Genomic DNA, 20,281 nt, shown 5'->3' on the forward strand with positions numbered 1-20,281 from the left:
GTTTCTTGAGCACCAAATCAACATCAGTAGGATCATGTGACACTGACGCATTGGTGAGCATAAGAAACTTCTTTCAAAAACTATCCAAACTTTTGAACCATAGTGTATATTTTGCTGTAGCTTTCCATATCAGTTCCAAAACATTTATTCCTATCACCTCATCATGATGTTTTGTTGACTGAGATGAGCGAACAGAAAATATAAACTAGTCTACCTAAGCCTACTTGAACAGGAAGTTGGCTGGTTATGATTTAATGGTTCTGTATTTACAGTACTGCTTTCTACAACTTTAACCTAAGCAGCATATCTAGGATCAGTATTACTTTAATGAGGGTTTTAAAGGGAAAAAACAGTTTTCTGGAAGTGCCACAAAAGTTCGGTTTTCCCTTGCCTATGCCTATTGTGACCTGCTGAGGTGAAAATTAATATGGAGGGCTGTTCTTTTGCTCCAACAATACAACGTGTCCTATTTGTTTATCTCTTTGCACGCTGCCATTACATGGGCTGTCATCATGACTGGCAAACTAAGACTTGCGGAGTGAAGATTATTGAGGTTTTGACTCTTCTACTAGTAGGGAGGGGTCTGTTCGAACGAGAGGGTATAAACACTCCCAACTAACAACACACTGCTGAAGGCACATTATGTTCACATAAAAGAAGTGAGGAAAAAAGATTGCCAAAAGGGCTGAAGAGCAAATCTGAACTGAAAAGACCTTGAGTGTGTGATTTGTGAAATAAGGGTAAAAAAATAATGATTTAAAATACTGGAAATTAAATGTGATTCTGTTTACAAAACCATTGCTTTTACTATTTAAAAAAAAAAAACGCTACAGTGATGTTTTGTATCTCGATGTCATGTGTGGGCTTTAAATAGATCAAATCGCAACCCGAAATCTCTACTTTTTATGTTTCTTGACAAAGGACAAGTACTCCTCCACATCGTCTGGGGATCCCACCACAAAGGGCAACCTCTGGTGCAGTGACTCGGGAATAACATCCAGGACGCGCTGGGTGCCTGTCGTGGCGATGCCCCCGGCCTGCTCGATCAGGAAGGCTATGGGGTTACACTCGTACAACAGCCTCAGCTGGAGAGAATGAAACAAGTGAGAACCTTAGAAGTTACATAATGCTGATTTGCTCATTTCAGGTTATTTTTCAAAGGGTCTAAACCATGAGCACTTAACAGTTGTGCATTTGGGTCAACTAAGAAGCATGGAATAAGTTTTTGAGTTCACTGAGAACGGTTTCTTTTTATTCTTATCTAACGTTATGTAGAACAGAGAAACTGGAATGTGTCAATACATATGAAAGTTTGTACACTGGCATTTTTTTTGAAAAGCAGCATGAACTGCAGATATAATATCTGGTTTGCTGCTTTCATGCTATAGTGTGTATTTGTTCCAGTCTAGGCTCATGTCATGTGTTTAGTCACTGCCCAGTGTCAGGAATGACACAGCTCTCTGCCGTGAAATGAGCGACATCTGTTATCAGAATACGACCAGCCTGTACCTGCTCTAAAACAAAGTAATCTACAGCATAAAACACAACAGAGGCTTATGGATTTTGAAAGTCTTCTTATGTCTGCTGCAGTGTTGTTATTGTTAACTTAAACTGAAACTAAAATAAAATTGAAATAAACTAAATGTTAGATTTAAAATTAAACTCGAACAAAAAAGAGAAATGTTGCCTTGGCAACTAACTGAAATAAAATAAATAAATATCACTCATAAGTACTAAAAATTAAACAAAAATAAATCTAAATAAAAATACTAAATGTAAATAATACAAATATCAAAAACACAAAGTTAAACTAAAATAAACAAAAATAAAAGATAATTCAGAATATTAATAAATACCATATAATATATAAATAATACTGGCAAGCTGGACACAACAATGTTAACCTGACAACCTATGCTGCATGAAACACTTTACTGTAACATGGTATAATTAAAGTCTGTTATCTTTCATCATATTCATTATATTATTTCCTCACATCACTAATACCCGATGTGCTTTTTGTATGAATGTTTGTCCTGAATATCTTAAAACACATGAGCTAAAAATCATCATGCCGTAAAAGCTTAGCCGACTCACCTTTCCTTTTGGATTCTTCTTATTGGCTGGGTACATGAATATGCCACCATAGGCAATGGTACGGTGTATATCAGACACCATCGACCCAACATACCTGGCACCATACGGGGCACTGCCATCCTGTGAGGCAATCACATTTCATCAAAAAATAATATCAGAATTCAAATAAACAAAAACTCAAACTTTCTGAATAAGATACGTTGTGTATGCATGATCTTTCTAGGCTTGGATCTCTGAATCCAAAATAATTTCTACTTGCACGACAGTTGGCAAACAATCTAAAACAATAATTGTCGGGAGCAAAGGTCACATGTGCTTCAATAAAAGAGGACAGGAAAGCAGGAAGTAGTGTGAGAAGTTCTAGGAAACTGAAACCCAGCTGGACAGCTAAAATCACACACAACTGTCACCTAATGTAATGCCTTTTCCTTTAGAAAGATGTGAGCAGTAAAAACGACAAAAAGGAGCTACATAAAGTTGTAATGCTTGGTTTTCAATATGGATTTTAGGGGTGTCAGTGTGTTCCCTTAGCCAACCTCATGCAAAGACAGACACAATATGCAAACAAATCAATACGTCATGAGATCAGAGATAGCCTGTTTCTGACAACACTTCTACGAAAACATGACATCCCACATAAAACATGACTGATAACATAATGTATGTAAACAGCAAGTTTCTCATTATTATCTTCCCATGCATTATCTAAGACAAGCTCTTCAGTCTTTACTCTTGTTTACTTTTTCCTGCTTATCACCATCATATGATCAAAAAATGAACAAGCAAGAGCATGTATTCCTGAAAAGACAAGATCTTACAAGTATTCACTAAAAACAAGCAACTTTAATAATTAACCAACTGACCCACGGAAAAAAATACTCGGCATAATTTATGATCACACTGCACCCAGTCGCTCTCAAGGCTTGTGCAGAGTAACATGAATCAGTTAGATATGCTGAGTCTATGTTCCAGTCCAGAAAACAGAACATGAATTCCTGCTGAGGAAGTTGCTCTTCACTTTCCAGCATGTAACGTGTGTAAACGTCAGCTGATGCTGAGCACAGCCATGCAGTCATGCAAACTTCTGACCTGCATTATACAGACTCACACTTTGTTTTAAACAGGCCTGCTAAGCAACAATCTGTTCTGTCGCAACATGTCATGAACATGCGAGTATGTTTGCTCGATCACATGAGGAACAAAGTTTTAAGTTTGTGCTGTGTAGGTGCTGTGATCTTACAGTCACATTTAGGTCAAAAAAATAAATGTTGCCAATAAAAACAGACAAAGCAATATTATTGGGCTAGTTTGGATAATGTCTCTGTACAGAACCCACCTCTGGGTATTTCTTGTGCTTTAAATAATCATTCACTGCAGGCTCAAAGTACTTAGCATAGCCCTCGTTGATACTGTAAGTCTTCCCCTTTTTCTTGATCTTCACATTTCTGTCTGTCAGAATGAATTCTCCAATTGCCTGAAGAAGAGGACCATAAAAAATAAATCATGTTCTCGTGAGCGCATGTCACACTGACATACAAATGTAGGCTACTATGATAATGTACTCTTTTATATTCGGTTACTCTGTAATAAAACAGAGTAACCGAATATAAAAGGGCCAAAGATGAGGAAACAAAACTAGTTCACTGCAGCCACAAAACATTCAAGACTTTCATTCGAAATTGAAAAAAGAAGTGAAGCATCCCTTTAAGTGTAAAAAAAATAATAAAAAGTCAAACCATAAACAGAAGTGAAACATACGACGTGTTATAAAGTATAGAATGTCTCACAGTTTACTACATAGCTATTTTTGGCAATATTATGTTTGGCATAGCCTATGTGCACTTTGTTCATATAGTCGTGAATAAACTGTAAATGATTCACTTGAATCGTCCAAAGTGTCTTCAATGAACTGATTCCTAGTACTTTGAAATATTGTGACCATAAAACTCTGATCTCAGAACAGCCTAGATGCTCTAACATTCAGATTGTAAAGTTAGGGGCCGGTTGCATAAACTGCTTAGACTCGTCTTAAAAAGTTAGCCATTTAATTTGTTTTCTTCTAGACTGGTCATAACTAAGTCAGTTACAAAAACGTAGATTGGCCCAATTTTAATCAGAAAAGTGAGACTGATTATCTCTTGGCTAACTGCTAGTTGATCAAACTAGTTCTTAAGACACAGTCTTAACATAGTGGCTATGTTTATGCAACCGGCCCCCTGATGTTATTATTCATTCCTAATCGATCATTTCAGCAGATTTAACTGTTTGTGCTCACTGGATCCAGCATGAAGAAGTTAACTCCAGCTCCTGTACTGAGAGCCACTAGCGTTGCGCTGCCGTAAAGAGCGTAACCCGCACACACGATCTGATTGCCCGGCTGTAGGGCGTCCTTGTCTGTCGGTTCTCCTTCTGAGGTCTGAAACAGGAGAAACAACAGTCAGCCGTCTGCCACTGGAGCCTCAGAAAAACACAAGATGTCAATCAAAAACTATTCAGATGTCTGTTGTGACACATCTTGATTGCGTGTTTTTGATTGATATAATGCAAATTTAAAAATAACAGTTAAAGCAAATAAAATTGTACACACGTCAACATTCAGCAAACCCAACGACACCATCTAGATTGCATTTTTGTTACTGCAGTTTTGTATTTCTAGCCATGATAAAAGATATAAAGCACAATGAAAGTTAAACAATAAACTAATAAGATCATCAGCTGTGCCGTTGCTATTAGTTACACTCTAGTGCACTTAATAAAATAAAATTAAAAGTTAAATTGAATTTATTGCTTAGCCAATATTTGTCATCAGGCAGGTCAATGCAGTCAGCTACCTCGTCAGTCTGCATGGGAAAGTAGCACAAGAACACCAAACATCAAACCAGTCCTTTTCACACACACATGACAGAAAGCTTACACGAAAGTTAATTCTGTTATATTATTATTCTTTTTTGTTTGCTTGCATGCATGCAAAAGTACACAAAATGCAACTCCAAACATCTTGTAGCAACTAATGCCGTCCAAACACTCACTCTTTTGTAGATGGCAAAGATGGTGCCTATGGGGGCCAAACAGTCAATGTTGGAGGAGCCATCCAGAGGATCGAAACAGACTACATACTTCCCCTATGATAAACAACAGATTCAACTGAGTATGCAGCTGAAATCAGACGTACGGCGACCTCATGTGGTAATTAAATTATCTAAATTCACTCTAATAAAAATGCATTAGCAAAGAGGTGCTACATTAGCCTGACGCAAGTAGTTTACATAGCAGCCATAATTCATTTTAAACTAAATGGACGTTTCTTTGGTTTTATTTATTTATTCCAGACTTGTAATTTTATGTTAAGTACCTGACTCTTTAAAGTTTCCCTTCATTTAACACATTGTAATTTTGATTGATGTGTGATGTAAACTGCCTGGAATTTTAAGACAGTTTTCTAAATATCATAAATATATGTATATATATACGTTATTGCCTTTTAAGCAAACACATTTTAAGCCAAATTATTCTCTTTTATAGAACAACCATGTTTTTAAAAAGTAGTTCCATTTAATCATAAGAACCTATTGTCATATGCTTCATATTTACCGGTTAGACCAGGTCTGACTCCAATTCATATACATTCTTGTTCTTGTCCCTTTGGTTCATTCATAACGCATTTATAAACATATCATGTGTTCATAATTAATATATGAAGAGCAACATAAACGTCTGTGCTTATTTGTGGACAGAAAGATCATCCTACAGGTTTGAAATGACATAAGGGTGAGTAAATAATGACAGAATTTTAATTTTTGGATGAACTTTTCCTTTAACAATTAATATTCAAAATGTATTCATAAGCAAGACTATTGAGAATGATTATACTCTTTTCTCAGCAGGTGTGTAGATGGCGTCCTTGTTCTCCTCAGAAACCATCTGACAGGTGCCATAAGAGGCCCGCAGCATATTTATGATCAGATCATTGGAAAGCACATCCAGCTTCTTCTGCTCATCGCCTGTGACGTTCACCTGTCCCGCAATGCCTTGACTGTGTTCAGTGAAACCAGAACATACTAATATTATTAAAAAGCAGCTACTGAGGTTCAAATGCAAAAACAGTGATAAAATGGTGAACTGGAAAAATGGTGTAATGGTGTAAAACTTTTTTCACTTATAAATTGCTATTAAAATTGACAAATAATTAAAGAAATGGTAAGTAGAAAGACTGACATAGTATTTTCTTCTAAAATGTACACCAACAATCTTTGTTTTATAAACTTCGAAAACTATTTTTTAAAGTGTGATATTTCCTTATTCTTAAATAACGCTGCCATAAGAATCAGATTAGTAAATTAGAAATTAGCAGCCTTAAATGTAATGAATCATTTCTATTTTTTTATTATTATGATGATATTCTATTAATAGTATTTCTTTACAAAGACAACTACATTACTAACTAAAAGAGTTTATTGCTTAACTACCCATACTAGAACTGTAATTTAAACGAGGACTTTCTCAAAAACCATAACTATGTCTGTCTATTGGATCTCGCATTTGTATTTGATCATTGGCTGAACTGAAAGAACTTTCGCCCGCTTCTATTTCATACAGTCACAGCATGTTTTGACAACACAGTTACAGTAAAACATATTCATTCACATAATGCTAAATAATTCTATGAAACTCACAGGTGAACGAGTCCGGCTTTCCTGACAGCAGATGAAATAGCTTTAATAGCTGTTAACATGGAGTTAATGAGTTGTGTGAGTTCTCCGGTGGCCCCCTTTGCCTGCCGCCCCATCTCCATGACAAAACGTGTGAGGGTCCATACGTCCACATCAAAGACCGACTGATCCGACATCCTCACGGTGTCCGAGTGTACAAGCAGTTGGACAGGCAGAGACTAACTGTAGAGCCACTAGGCAGTCTTTTTACATATACTGTGAGTGGATGAAGGCCAAGGTTATATTGGTGAAGCAGATCAAGTAACACAAGTGACAGTAGAGTAGTCTGAATGCTAGTAGAGCCAGAGCTCAAAGGGCCCAACTTATAAAGCATGTTCCTTGGCTCTCAGCTAATTATTTATGTCCACTATTGACACGTGACACATACTCGGGAGTCAAAAGGTCATGGGTCACGAAGCAAAGCTCACAATTGTTTATGACAATCATGTCCCAGCGAATACTGGAGGTCTGTTAAATGGATCTCATTAATAATATTGTATATTTATTTATATGTAAATGTGTCCCTTATAACTCAAAATCAAACCTGTAAGCGTGACTAAACACATCAAACATGTTTTAAGAAAATGAATATACAGCATGCTGCTTATGCATTATATTTGATTCACAGCACTGAAAAGTGCACTTAACATGCTTTCTGAGAACTTAATTTAAATTGTAATCCTCAACAAGCAGTGTTTATGCAATACATTTAAGCAATGGTATATACGTCGCTCTCCAGATTTGACAGGTTGGCCGATGTGTTTCCAAACAAGCACTCAATCTATTGCCTCTTGCTCTTATTGCCTTAAATGTGAGTGCCTCCTCTGCTACAGAGCCCAAAATAATAAACTTATTAGGATCAGAAACTTCCAGACAACATTTCACTCACAGAAGAAAAGCAGAGGACTCCAATAGAGGAGAGCTCACTGAACACAGGGAAGCATTTCTCTGATTATTTCTATACTCAAACTGAGCATAGCATGTTTCTACTGTACTATGCTACAAATAATTATCATAAGATTTTTTTTAAATGAGAGTATAATTTATAAACCGATATGCATGCACATATTTTGACCAAGGTCATGTACAGCAACACCCCAAAATGTGTCTCAAATGTCAGCAGGGCTCTACTGGCCTTTACAGAAAAGGTCATCTGCTCTTCATTTGGTTGCTTGAACTTGTTGTACAGTATGTCCTGTATTAAAATCTCTGGTTATATAGGAAAATATTACTGTATGATGAAGGAAACGTAGCATTTTTCATTCACAAGTGCTGTGTTCTCAGAGGCTTACTGAAATGTGCACACTGTAAAGAAATTCAGAAGTTGTAATGTTTAGTGTTTGGACATTATAAATCATAAATCAAAACATCTACATAATGTATGAGTTGTTAACAGAGCACAAACATATCTCAGAAAGGCTCTGGTTTTGTCAAGAACTTTATTCACAGCTTCCCTCAATAGGGTGCAATAAGGCACAAGTGATTATTTGGTCTGTCTGTACAGACAGAAACAAGATCAACTTTAATTCGAATCATCCTCATTGCTGCCATGAACTTGCTTCTGTCTTTTTGGCCAACAACAATTTCAGCAGCCGATAACACTCAGGGAAACGATCTAATGTGGAAAACAGTGTGTTTCTCTAAAAACAGCCTCAACTAAATGTTCTACTTTACTGATGTCAAGTTTAAATAAAAATAAAAAAAATCACTGTCCTCAAAAATTCTTCTTATATTTCTTCATGGAGGCATACAGTGTATAAAAACATTTGGTTTTAGGGGTAGTGATTTGATATTGAGGTATTCTGAAAGTAAGAATATACTTTGGTATCTTATTTTGGAGTGTCAAGTTTATATATCTTCATGATTCTTTGAGTCTTAGTTGTACATTCTGACTATTGCTCTTCATTTATGATGTTTCTGAAAGATGGAGATGTACTCTCGGACATCATCAGGGGAACCCATCACCACAGGTACACGCTGATGGAGGCTCTCGGGCTGGATGTCCAGGATGTTGGTGGTCCCTGTGGTGGCCATCCCTCCGGCCTGCGCCATGATGAAGGCCATGGGGTTGCACTCATAGAGCAGTCTGAGCTGAAGAGGGAAGAACACAGACGAAGTTTTACAACTCTCTACCAGCCTCCTCCCATATTTACTCAAGAACATTTAGTTAGGGCGCTACAGCTCCCTCTACAGGCCTTTTTGTGCATGTGACGATCAAGTCACACATTTTTTGAGTATAAAGTTAAAAGCTTTCTCACCAAGGTATTTGAATTATGATATTGTGAAATGATAGCATGGCACAACTGTTATTACACAAATATCTACAATGTAACTGTAACAGATCCGTTTTCAGCTCAGGTCTTCTGGATAAGAGGGAGTAAACATTGACACACCTGTAGATGTGACACCAAACAAAAGAACTGGAGCCAAGGTCATATATATATATATACTTTTCATGTCTTCACTTCATTCATGTATTTCTTTGAATAGTACAGTGTCCCTAAAACATTATGGACTCTTTTAAGTGAATATATGAACGTTATTAAATTAATTAAACAATACACTACTTACTGTATAGTCAAACATAGTGGATCATGTGACAAACTACACCTGTGGTTATAATTCTGTGGCTACTTGAGAAGAATTCCTTGGAACCAGTTAGTTAAAACCAATTGCAAAATGGCTCAGAAAAGTGAAGTTAATTCTGGTCTAGCATTCGTTAGCAGGTGCCACCATTTATTTATCTAATGCATTCAGACATTTTTAAGTGTCCAAATACTTCTTTGGGCTGCTGAATAAGACTTTTATCAAGCATTATGTGAAAATAATAATAATAAACTTTTAGGACAGGCTGTTAGTTGTTATGCTGTCCATTAACACTCCATTTATTGGCATTCATATACGCAAAGTCATGTGAATGTAAACAGTGTTTAGATGAAGTACCTTTCCTTTGGGGCTCTTCACATTTGCAGGGTAAAGGAAGATTCCTCCGTAAACAAGCGTCCGATGCACATCTGCCACCATTGAGCCTACATAACGGGCTCCATAGGGTGCACTGCCATCCTGAACACATTTTAATAGTCATACTCTAGTAGCTGGATATTATAATATTATTAATATTTATTTTTCTGATGTACCATGCATTTGATTATGCAAATGTGATTGAGGTCTATTTGAAATGTGTGCGTTTGTTCAGCTTTTATAATGATTTGATTAGTTTTAAGTGGAAAAAGTTTATTTAATTGCATACTGAACCTCCGGAAACTTTTTCTTCTGCAGGTACTCTGTGACAGCAGGATCAAAGTAAAGGGCATAACCTTCATTCAGACTGTAGATCTTGCCTTTCTTCTTAATCTTCACATCTCTGTCAACCAGAATGAACTCGCCAATAGCCTGATGTTACAATAAATAACACAATAAATTAATGAATGCATGGCTTATTTAGAAGAAGAAGAAGAAGAAGACACATTTACAGTAACATACTTCTTAAATTTGGGCAAGTCGGGAGTCATTAAAAAAATTAAACTACTATGCTGTTTCAAACTATTCCTCCTAGCTTTATGAATCATATCATTTCAAGCTACAAATGATTTACTACACAAAATGATATTCTTAGTTTGCTTTGTGTTGACTGAATAAACTGTACCGAATGATTCACTGCTAAATGATCCCACAATTGATAACTGTGCAAGTTATGTAGAGTAAAACTGACTCACTGGATCTAACATGAAGCAGTTGACTCCCTGACCAGTGGAGAGGACAATCATGGTGGCACTGCCATATAGTGCATATCCAGCAGCCACTATGTTTCTGCCAGGTTGCAGGGCATCCTTCTCAGATGGGTCGCTGTCTGTGCACTTTGAACAGAGCAATCATTAAAGTGTGTTCACGTACTAGGATGGAAACCACATGGACTGTCATGGCTGTATACCTGCAAATCTATTAAAAATATGCATTCATACCTTCCTGTAGATGGCAAAGATGGTCCCAATTGAAGCAAGACAGTCAATATTGGATGAACCATCAAGAGGGTCAAAGCAAACCACGTATTTACCCTTGAAGACATGGTAGAAGCTTTGTTAATTAAACATTACTAAAGTAGTGGTGCATCTTGACTTTCATAACAGTCATTTAATGATTAATGATGATGTTGCTCTATTATATACAGAGTTCTGGCATGAAACTCTAGATGGCGCAGTCCGATAGGTCTAACTCAATCTGACCTAATGACATCATTATCACATGGCACAGCTTATTGGTTCTCTCCTGTATCGGTAGCCAATGAGCTCGCTGCTCAACATACAAATATATGACTAGGGCTTGCCATAGCAGTTGCAGCTTGCTTCAGAAACCCACCACCTTCCCCAGCTCCACCTGTATAGATCTGCTACGAGGTGATTTATGTATGCTATATGGGGGTTATTTCATGTATGTTATATTTGCAGCAGCAATATTTCTTACATGCTCACAGCAGCATGTTGTGGATGTATTGGCAGTAGTAAGTCTCGGTACTTGCTCTGCCGCAGCAGCAGCAGCGTAGCAGATCTATTCTGCCAAGACCAAATACATTAACATTGTCATGCACATTACCATGCCAATCCCTCCGAGAGTTGTCATGACAGAAATTAGGATATTTGACCTTTCCAAAACTTTCCTACACTCAACTCCTAATTCAATCTTCACTCATCCTTAAAACAATATATATTTATGCCTAGCTTATGTCTGATTTTAAGTCATTGAGGGTTCCCAAAGCTTTTGACTAATATATTTCCAAGGCTTTTTCAGTTATTTATGATTACTGGATAAGGATTTGTTTTTAATTATTTTATAGAAGACATTTTCTAGAGCGGAGAGCTAAAAACATTTATATTCAAAATTAAATTTCCATTACTTTTTAAGTTTTTACTAACTTCTGTGTAATATCCAAGACTGGAAAAGGCCTTTTTAAAATGTCCTGGATATCCAGGTTTTCTCTGACAATGGGAACCCTATTACATCTTAGCACATGTCTCTCATCGTCCTTTCCTTAGATGTCAGATTAGATTCAGGATGGATTTCTGGCCAACAATGCAGACAAAGTTCTGAATTTCACTATATGTACAAATTAAGATCTAATCTCAGCTGCTGAAATCAGTTGGAGTCACATGACTAGCTCTCCATGCTCTGCACAGGGAAGGCAAGTCTATCTGGAAACACACACTTTTCCATTCTTGGAATCAAAGTTAATGTAAACTCACTGGCTGAGTTTTGGCAAACACTTTAAACAATATGTATCTTGATTAAATGGTTTGGAGTAATTAAACACTTAAAGTAGCATGTATAATGCCTAACTCATGCAGTTCTTACCCGTCTATCTGGCTCCACAATGATTGCGTTTTCATGTTCCTCAGTGACCAGTACACATGAGGTGAATGAGGATTTGATCATGTTTATGACGAGGTCATTGGTAAGGATGTCCAGCTTCTTAACCTGGTCACCTGTCACATTGGTACTTCCAGCAATGCCATACCTGCCAGACATTTTCCAAAGTCATGCGTTAAATCATATCACAGGGACGGAATAGATTCTTTCACTTTATTGTTTCTCAATGCTTGTTCATCAAATTAATAAAGCAATATCACACTTACTGTACAACAGCACTGTTTGCATAAATAACCTGGATATACTGAATAATTAACAAACTTGTGATATAAAAGGCTTCATTTAATTTAAAGGCCATAGAAGTACCAACTTTTTAAAAAATATTATTATTAGTATTTCTTTTTTTTTTTTTTTTTTACTACTGGCATTTCCCAACACCATTATGTCAACATGATTCAGTTTCAAAAACAATATGATCTAGCAAAATGAGTAAATGAGTAACTGTACAAGAAAGCCACATTTTTCATTAAAATTAGGTACATTTATATAAGAAACACTAAGGTAGATTGTTAAACCTGGCAAGCAAATGTCAAGATCATATTTCACTCAAAAAAAGAAAAAAATATATTTTTGTAGAAAGAAAAGAAACTTACTTGAGAACCCATATGATGCATTGTGACATTATTTTCAGGACAATTTAGCGTATTTTGCCTAATTCTCATGATCATATGCATCCTGATGTTTTATTTATTGCCATTATTTTCAATGAGGATTCTCATTGCTGTAATACATAATTTTTATTACAGTAAAACAATGCAGTTATACATTATTTTTTTTGAATAAAAAACTATTTGCAATAAAATGACAATAAATGCACCAATGATATACACTTTTTATCATGAAATAAATAAATAAATAAATAAATAAATATTTCTTTATTGATAAATTATTTTGGACCTGGACATTTGTTTGACACGTTTATTGTTTTAAAATAAAACAAACAGATTAGTTTTGCAGCTAATGTTTTGCATCCCAAACTTTCTGGAGTCCCAATCGACTGTGCATACTCACAGGTGCGCGATACCTGCTTTCCTGACAGCGCTCGAGATGGCCTTTACAGCCGTGCACATCGCGTTCAGGAGTGTTGTCAGCTCGCCCGTGCCTTTGGCTTTTCTGCCCTGTTCAAGCAGAAATCTCGTCAAAGTCACAACATTAGTGTCGAAAGAACCCCGGTCTGACATGACTGCAGATTTCAAGGTTCTTGCTGATGTAAAAATCTCGCTGTTGTATAAAATATGCCTAATTCGTACAACTCATTCTCTCGCGGAAACAAAAATATGAAGGCGGAAATACTGCGGAAAGGGGTGTATGGAGAGCTAAACCAATGAGAAGTGCACAGTGTGACTGACTGCGTGGAAGCTTCAAAACAATGTTGCATTGTGGAAACGAGGGTGTGGATGAAAGCCCCCTCATGCCTGGCCTGTGGTGTGTCATCATGATCATAGGGCTGACTAAGTGAGGAGCTGAGGTTACTACTACTCTACACAACGAGTAGAAGCAGTTTTAGGGTGAATGGAGACATTTCTGTTAACCCGTTTAATCGCACCTGCAAGATTTCTGTCCAAATTTTTGAGTTTGAGTGGTCTAAAAAGTGCATGATTTTCCACAGTTTTGTCAACTAACTTCAAGTACAGTCTTCACACTGCCTTGTTTGTTGGTTTTAGCTTGTCTCCCATAGGCTACTAGACAGGCTGGTTTGTTGGCTAGTTTTAGAGAGGCTTTAGGCACTTTTACGTCTTTTTTAAAATAAAGGCCAACACACAAATAGAGTGGTTCCCCCAACACATACATAGCCTACTTGCATACATTACTCGTGTATGCAAGAGATTGAACATTTACTAAGATATACTTCAGACATTTCTCTGATACAGACAGTATGAAAAGTAGGCAGCAGCACTGCACAGTGGAAGGCCATATGCAATTTACCTTTAGAGCTACATTGCTATAGGGAATTTTCATTGCAAAAAATATTTAAGCAGTGAATATTCAGCATTTGTCTATATAATGAGAAAGATGCAGTGATGGCAGAGTGTTTGGCAAGGATAGCTTTTTCAGATGGGACTTCTATGTACTTCATGAATTTATGCTTTTTTTGTATTGTGGCTCCATACTGAACTACCTAATGTAACCACTAGAGGTCAGTACTGATTAAGTGTTCTGCATTCTGAGAAGCATTGTCATGATCCTATTTCAGCATAAACTTTGTTCTCATAAAGTTCTCATAAACTTTAAATAATTACAATTACATGTTATTTGCTCATTTAAAATGTATAAAGAGCAAGCTTCAGAATTACCTCTATTCAAGAAATAACAGTAACACTTTACAACAGGGGTGCCCAAGCTCGGTCCTGGAGGGCCGGTGTCCTGCAGAGGTTAGCTCCAACCCCAATTAAACACACCTGAACCAACTAATCTCTTACTAGACATACTAGACACTTTGTAGCAGGTGTGTTGAGGCAAGTTGGAGCTAAACTCTGCAGGACACTGGCCCTCCAGGACCGAGTTTGGGCACCCCTGCTTTACAATAAGGTGTCATTTGTCAACATTATTTAATGTATTAACTAACATAATCAATGAACAATTCATTTATTACAGTATTTATTAGTCTTTGTTGACGTTAGTTAGTTAGTTAAAATACAGTTGTTCATTGTTAGTTCACAGTGCATTAATGTTAACAAACACAACTTTTGATTTTAATAATGCATTAGTAAATGTTGAAATTAATATGAGCTAAGATGAATAAATGCTGTAGAATCATTACTCATTCTTAGTTCGTTAACTAAAGTAGTTAACTAATGTTAACTAATGAAACCTTTTTGTAAAGTGTTACCGAAATGACTCATGGCTGTTGTTTGAAGCATCCAAAATGCTGTTAGACTTTTGAATAATTTCAGAAATTCTCTCATACGGTATAAAATGTTAATGGCCTACATGAAGCCAAACATCCCACCTCAACCCTCCAATACAGCCACATCACAAAAAAGCAAAACAAAAACAAAAAACAAAAGGTGATCCAGGTAATGACACCACATAGTATTAAGAATCAAGCCTATATTATGTCAATTTTGAATAGGGCATTTCATAAATTCAGCTATGAAATTGTCTTATGTGAAAGCACTTATTCAGGAGAGCAGTCAGGCTAGATTAAAAAAAAAACAATAATAACAAGCAATGTTATGATCCCTTATTTTGTTAAAATTATTAATAATTATTAATAATACAAATTATTAACATTTTACAGATTCTGCAAGGTGCATGTTAACTTTTGACCACGACTGTATTTCACGACTGTAGGCCTATCTTGTTCAGCCACCCATTACGATCATTTAAATTCCCAAAATAAGTGCAACACAGTATTAATTAATAGGAGCAGAAGTGAGAACATTCAACTGAAAGTTTTGAATCCAATTAAAGGCTCAACATTTAGTAAAACCAACATAAAAGTCACAACTTTGCAAAGTTCACATAGCCTATTGCTAGCATGACTTGAGAAAAAGGTGAAAATGCCCCAGAAGAGATCTGTAGATCCCAGCTATAGAATAAACAATTCAACTTAAAATATAAACCATTCTAATCATTTTATTGAAACATATAACACGTGGCTGACCTTCAGTGGCCCTGCTGATATAGCAGCCTAAGCAGTAAGAGGAGCACCTGCCTTTGTGTACTTAGTTATTTGTACGTCACGCTCTCACGTCAGGGAACATGTATTGTGCCTCGCGTCGAGTTCAGCGCGATTTGTGCTGCTCTTGTGCGCATGAGCGAAGAGGACGCTTCGCCGGGACTTGTACAAAGGGAGCGCAGGCACGGGAGAGGGACGTATAAACAAACTTCCTTGGAAAAAAGGTAATTAATTCTTCCGTTTTAAAAACCGCTGGCCGCATGTTTATAAACTAGACTTTATCGCTCACTTCAGGGAGCGCGCGAAAACCGACCCAGCTACAACGGGTCTGCAAACGCTTGTCTTTCTGTGGGAAATGTTAAACTGGGTAATTTAGTCTCAGATTAAATAAATGAGAAAATAAATTAATCCTGACAACGATGTACGAAACTCTGAATCTGAGCTGCAGAAGTAACGTAGGAATAAAGGCGGCGGAGGACTGTGGTGCATTGGTCGCGCGACTCTTGTTACTTGTTGAAAGATAAGAGATCAGATACAGTATAACTTTAATGGTTAACAGGGTCAGATCTTTGTGGGCAAAATATTTTTCTTCAGATGTTGTGTGTTGAGACCAGTGTTGGGGGTAACGCATTACAAGTAACGCGAGTTACGTAATCAGATTACTTTTTTTCAAGTAACTAGTAAAGTAACGCATTACTTTTTAATTTACAAGAGAATATCTGAGTTACTTTTTCAAATAAGTAACGCAAGTTACTTTTTTCCCAATTTATTGATTGACAGCTCTCCTGTCCCCATGTTGAGAGAAATCAGATGTTACTGTAGTTCTAAAATAAATATGAATATGCATTAATCACTCACAAAAAATTCAGTATTCCTCAAAACGAATAAAAATAATGCAACTCAGAATATGACGCAAACCTGCAATAATTAAATGTTAAACAACACAAATATCCTTTATGTATTTAATCCCATTATTGCTTTTATAAAACGGTTATTCCATATACGTAGCAAGGTTTCACCAAATAAAGTGTAATGATATTAATAAAAACAGTATTCTTCCACCAAACAATGTAGCTCCTCAGAATCAGTTGTGGTTCCAACAAAGTGGTTGCCGAGCAACATACAAATGTAAACAAAGGTGTATGTTACTTTGTAAAGTAATTTACAACAGCTTCGAATATGGCTCAGCCAATCAGAATCAAGGACCGGATGCATTACTTTTAAAAGTAACTTTCCCCAACACTGGTTGAGACTACTCAGTTATCCGATGTTTTATGATCCCGTGTTTTGTCACACCTGTTCGATATTCTTGATGTAAATAGAGTTTCTTGTAAAGTATTTGTGTCTTGAAGCATGCGTTCTTCAATTTTCCCACTACACAGTGTGTTAAAATTGTTTTATCCGTTTGTAAGTGTGTAATGTAGCCTACGTTGTTTGCTACATGGTCCAGGGTAGGTTTAGTTCTCTAAACTATAACTAATAGGCTACCTGTAGGGGAGAGCAGTGATCTAACACAGTTGTTTCAAGGTCTGTAGCTCGGTGTTTTTGTGTCTCAAACTTTGATATACTGTTTGTTAGAATATGTGTCTGCTACAAATTAAAGTAGTTTAAATATCTACAACTCATCCCTAAACTGCAAAATGAATGTCAAGTACAAAGAGTGCTGGCGTTAACACTGCAAGATGGGTTGTGTTACACTAATAGAAAACAGACATTTGACAATTTGTGCAATAAGTTTATATTAAAAATTAGTTTTGTAAAAATAATTTTGATTTACACATCTCTGACACCTCAGTCATGTTATGATACAGTGGTCATGTGTTAAAGTGTATGCCTTTTTTAACCCATGTAGCTCATTTCTATTACACTGTAAAAAATGAATCATGGGTCTTGTAATTTTCATTAAAAAAATGAAGGTGATAATTAAAAATATTGTGTATATTTCATTAAAGAAATTGTGATTCAGTGTTGTATAGAAAATATTGAGGACTTTTTACTAATAAAACCAAGAGATGTGTTTGGAACTGATTAAACTAAAAAAAAAATTAAGGAAAGAAGGCTACCTATTTATTTTAAGAGAATTAGCTCAATTTTGCAGTTTTATTTTAGAGGTGATTGTTAGTTCCCAGAATGCTTTGCATTTGGCTGGATATGGAGAGTACATTTTGAAATTAAATGCTATTTTATGTGTTTTTGAGTGAAGGGAAACATCTATTAATGTTTAATGTTCAGTTATGTTTGACATTTGAAAGAGTTTCTGTTACATTGAAGTTTCCATTGCACAGTACAATCCTTACCATTGTGCAGAAGAGTAGAGCTTATGGTTATGGATACTACTCCTCTAAGGCATTAAGCCTTGTTCAATGAGCAGTAGCTTTGCTTGTGCTACTGCAGTACTTTCCAGTATTTCTCAAGTATTTTCCTACTTGAGCTGTTTGGCTGTATACAGTCTTTTAAATGTACAAAATAACTCGGTCAGATACAAACAGACCTCACTCAAAATCACAGACTTTTGCGAATCAACTTCAAATAAATGAGCACATTTCACTAATTATATTAAATTCATTGTGTCATAGATTAATTAATTTAGGAGATTTCACATGATTTATTCAGGTAGATTCCATAAAAAAAATCAAGCCTTAAAAACTACTCAAAAATATTACGTGTAATATTGTTACCATCATTTTTTTTCAGTAGATAGCTCTTACCATTTTTTTACAGTGCATGATCGTCTCTGTTGCTCCATTTTGCTCTCTTTGGCATTAACTGATCTGGTCATTCAAATCGTCCAGCCCATGTCGCTGCGCATTCAGCTCCCATACACTGACTGTGCCCGTCTTTCCCAGAAGAACTGATTCCATTAAAAAATCAAGCCTGGCAAAAATACTCAAAAATATTATGTGTAATATTGTTACCATAATTTTTTTTAAGTAAATAGCTTGTTCCATTTTTTACAGTGTAGGTTAAATGAATGTTACTCCCCACTCTCCCAAAAATAAATTGCCCTGTATACATAAGGTCGAGCAAATTTCGAAACTCTTCTGATGTAGCTACAGTCCACAGGACGTAATTATTATGGTCGCTCTTCCTGTGCAGATTTCAGGAAGTATTTACTGATTTTCATGATAACCTCAGTGTAAATGACTGATATCCTAAAGCTGGTGGTTTGAGACATTGAACAGCCATTTAATGTTTTTTCACTACTGAATATATCATCATGTCATATCATATGGGAAGTCATTATCCAGGCATATGCATTGTAGTACCAAAATCTGCTTTGTACCTTAAAATATACTGAAAACCATCATAATAATACAGGTACATCAATAAACCGTGGCAAAGACTAGACAGTGTACAGCATCATACAAAGACAAAAATCCATCAGGGTATCTCACGTGATACTGAAGTAATTGGGTAAACATTCACTAAACAACTTTAAATGTAAGACAGAACAGCCTAATGCAAATAAGAAAAAAAAAATAACTTAAAAAGGATCAAAAAGTCCTGTTAATTATTTTCAGTGTAAATTATAAGGTGACTCCCTCCTATTTTTTTGTTTGCAAAAATCAATTATTTTACTGTAATGGTACATGTATTAAATACTTGCAGTTAACCAATTAAAAAGCTTGTAGCATTTTTTCATTATTTATTTATTTTTAGTGCAGTTTTTAAATTAAGCTCCAACAGAAGGCCTTCAGAAACACTGAAATATAACGTGCATTGTGTGTGCTATGTTGGCATGCTCATTCTGCATCATTGCCATGTACAGTCTGTAAAAGAGTCTCACAAAGACATTATGCTCCAGTGAAATGGATTGTCAGCGACCTACAAATATCACTGTCAGAAATTAAACCTTTGTTTGGTGTATCTGAAACAAGAGAGCCCTTTCCCCATTCAAATATCATTTATTGGATGCATTCAGGGCTGCATTAAGACCGCACTGGGCCCCGGGGCTATGACTTACTGCAGGGCCCCCATCACAATAATGATATATATATATAAATAAATGTATAAATTGCAGAAAAAATATATACATAGTATTGAACATTAATGGAGCAACAGATTTTGTGTGAAAATAAATCATTCAAGTTGTTTTTGTTTAAAAATCGTATAAATGTATGAGGTGGCAAGAGGCAGCATGGGGTAAAAGGCACACGGTATTTATACAAATACTTCAGATAAAATAATGTTTTTTTTTAAATAATGTCTAAGTTAATACTTGTTCAAAACAATCACTTTAGCAAAGTTTATACTATTTTCTGCTTGTTTATTGTGTATCAATATCGTATAAATATAGGGGGAAACGCTCACCAGCATGGGGTAAAAGGCACACGGTATTTATACAAATACTTCAGATAAAATAATGTTTTTTTTTAAATAATGTCTAAGTTAATACTTGTTCAAAACAATCACTTTAGCAAAGTTTATACTA

General features: G+C 36.0%; 3 protein-coding genes across 3 annotated transcripts in view; 1 reads left to right on the forward strand and 2 right to left on the reverse strand.

Moving 5' to 3' along the window:
- Window positions 1-39: 39 nt before the first annotated feature.
- On the reverse strand, window positions 40-7,363 carry LOC107700070 (fructose-1,6-bisphosphatase isozyme 2-like). The gene is made up of 7 exons (XM_016501581.1): window positions 6,771-7,363; window positions 5,968-6,130; window positions 5,127-5,219; window positions 4,373-4,513; window positions 3,434-3,571; window positions 2,098-2,217; window positions 40-1,085 (listed from the first exon to the last, which is right to left on the reverse strand). The coding sequence occupies exons 1-7, from the start codon at window positions 6,941-6,943 to the stop codon at window positions 897-899; spliced, it is 1,017 nt and encodes a 338-aa protein (XP_016357067.1). The 5' UTR covers window positions 6,944-7,363; the 3' UTR covers window positions 40-896.
- Window positions 7,364-8,226: 863 nt separating this feature from the next.
- Window positions 8,227-13,572, reverse strand: LOC107700071 (fructose-1,6-bisphosphatase 1-like). The gene is made up of 7 exons (XM_016501583.1): window positions 13,239-13,572; window positions 12,153-12,315; window positions 10,769-10,861; window positions 10,523-10,663; window positions 10,062-10,199; window positions 9,750-9,869; window positions 8,227-8,897 (listed from the first exon to the last, which is right to left on the reverse strand). Exons 1-7 carry the CDS (start codon window positions 13,406-13,408, stop codon window positions 8,709-8,711), a joined length of 1,014 nt encoding a protein of 337 aa, XP_016357069.1. The 5' UTR covers window positions 13,409-13,572; the 3' UTR covers window positions 8,227-8,708.
- A 2,393-nt stretch (window positions 13,573-15,965) lies between these two features.
- Window positions 15,966-20,281, forward strand: part of LOC107700068 (KN motif and ankyrin repeat domain-containing protein 1-like) — a 62,630-nt gene continuing 58,314 nt past the window's right edge. The window contains exon 1 of the mRNA XM_016501577.1: window positions 15,966-16,073. Coding sequence (XP_016357063.1) covers window positions 15,985-16,073 — 89 coding nt within the window. The 5' untranslated portion in view covers window positions 15,966-15,984. The remainder of the gene's footprint in view (window positions 16,074-20,281) is intronic.

Source organism: Sinocyclocheilus anshuiensis, unplaced genomic scaffold, assembly GCF_001515605.1.
Source record: "Sinocyclocheilus anshuiensis isolate Anshui unplaced genomic scaffold, SAMN03320099.WGS_v1.1 scaffold983, whole genome shotgun sequence".
Lineage (NCBI taxonomy): Eukaryota > Metazoa > Chordata > Actinopteri > Cypriniformes > Cyprinidae > Sinocyclocheilus > Sinocyclocheilus anshuiensis.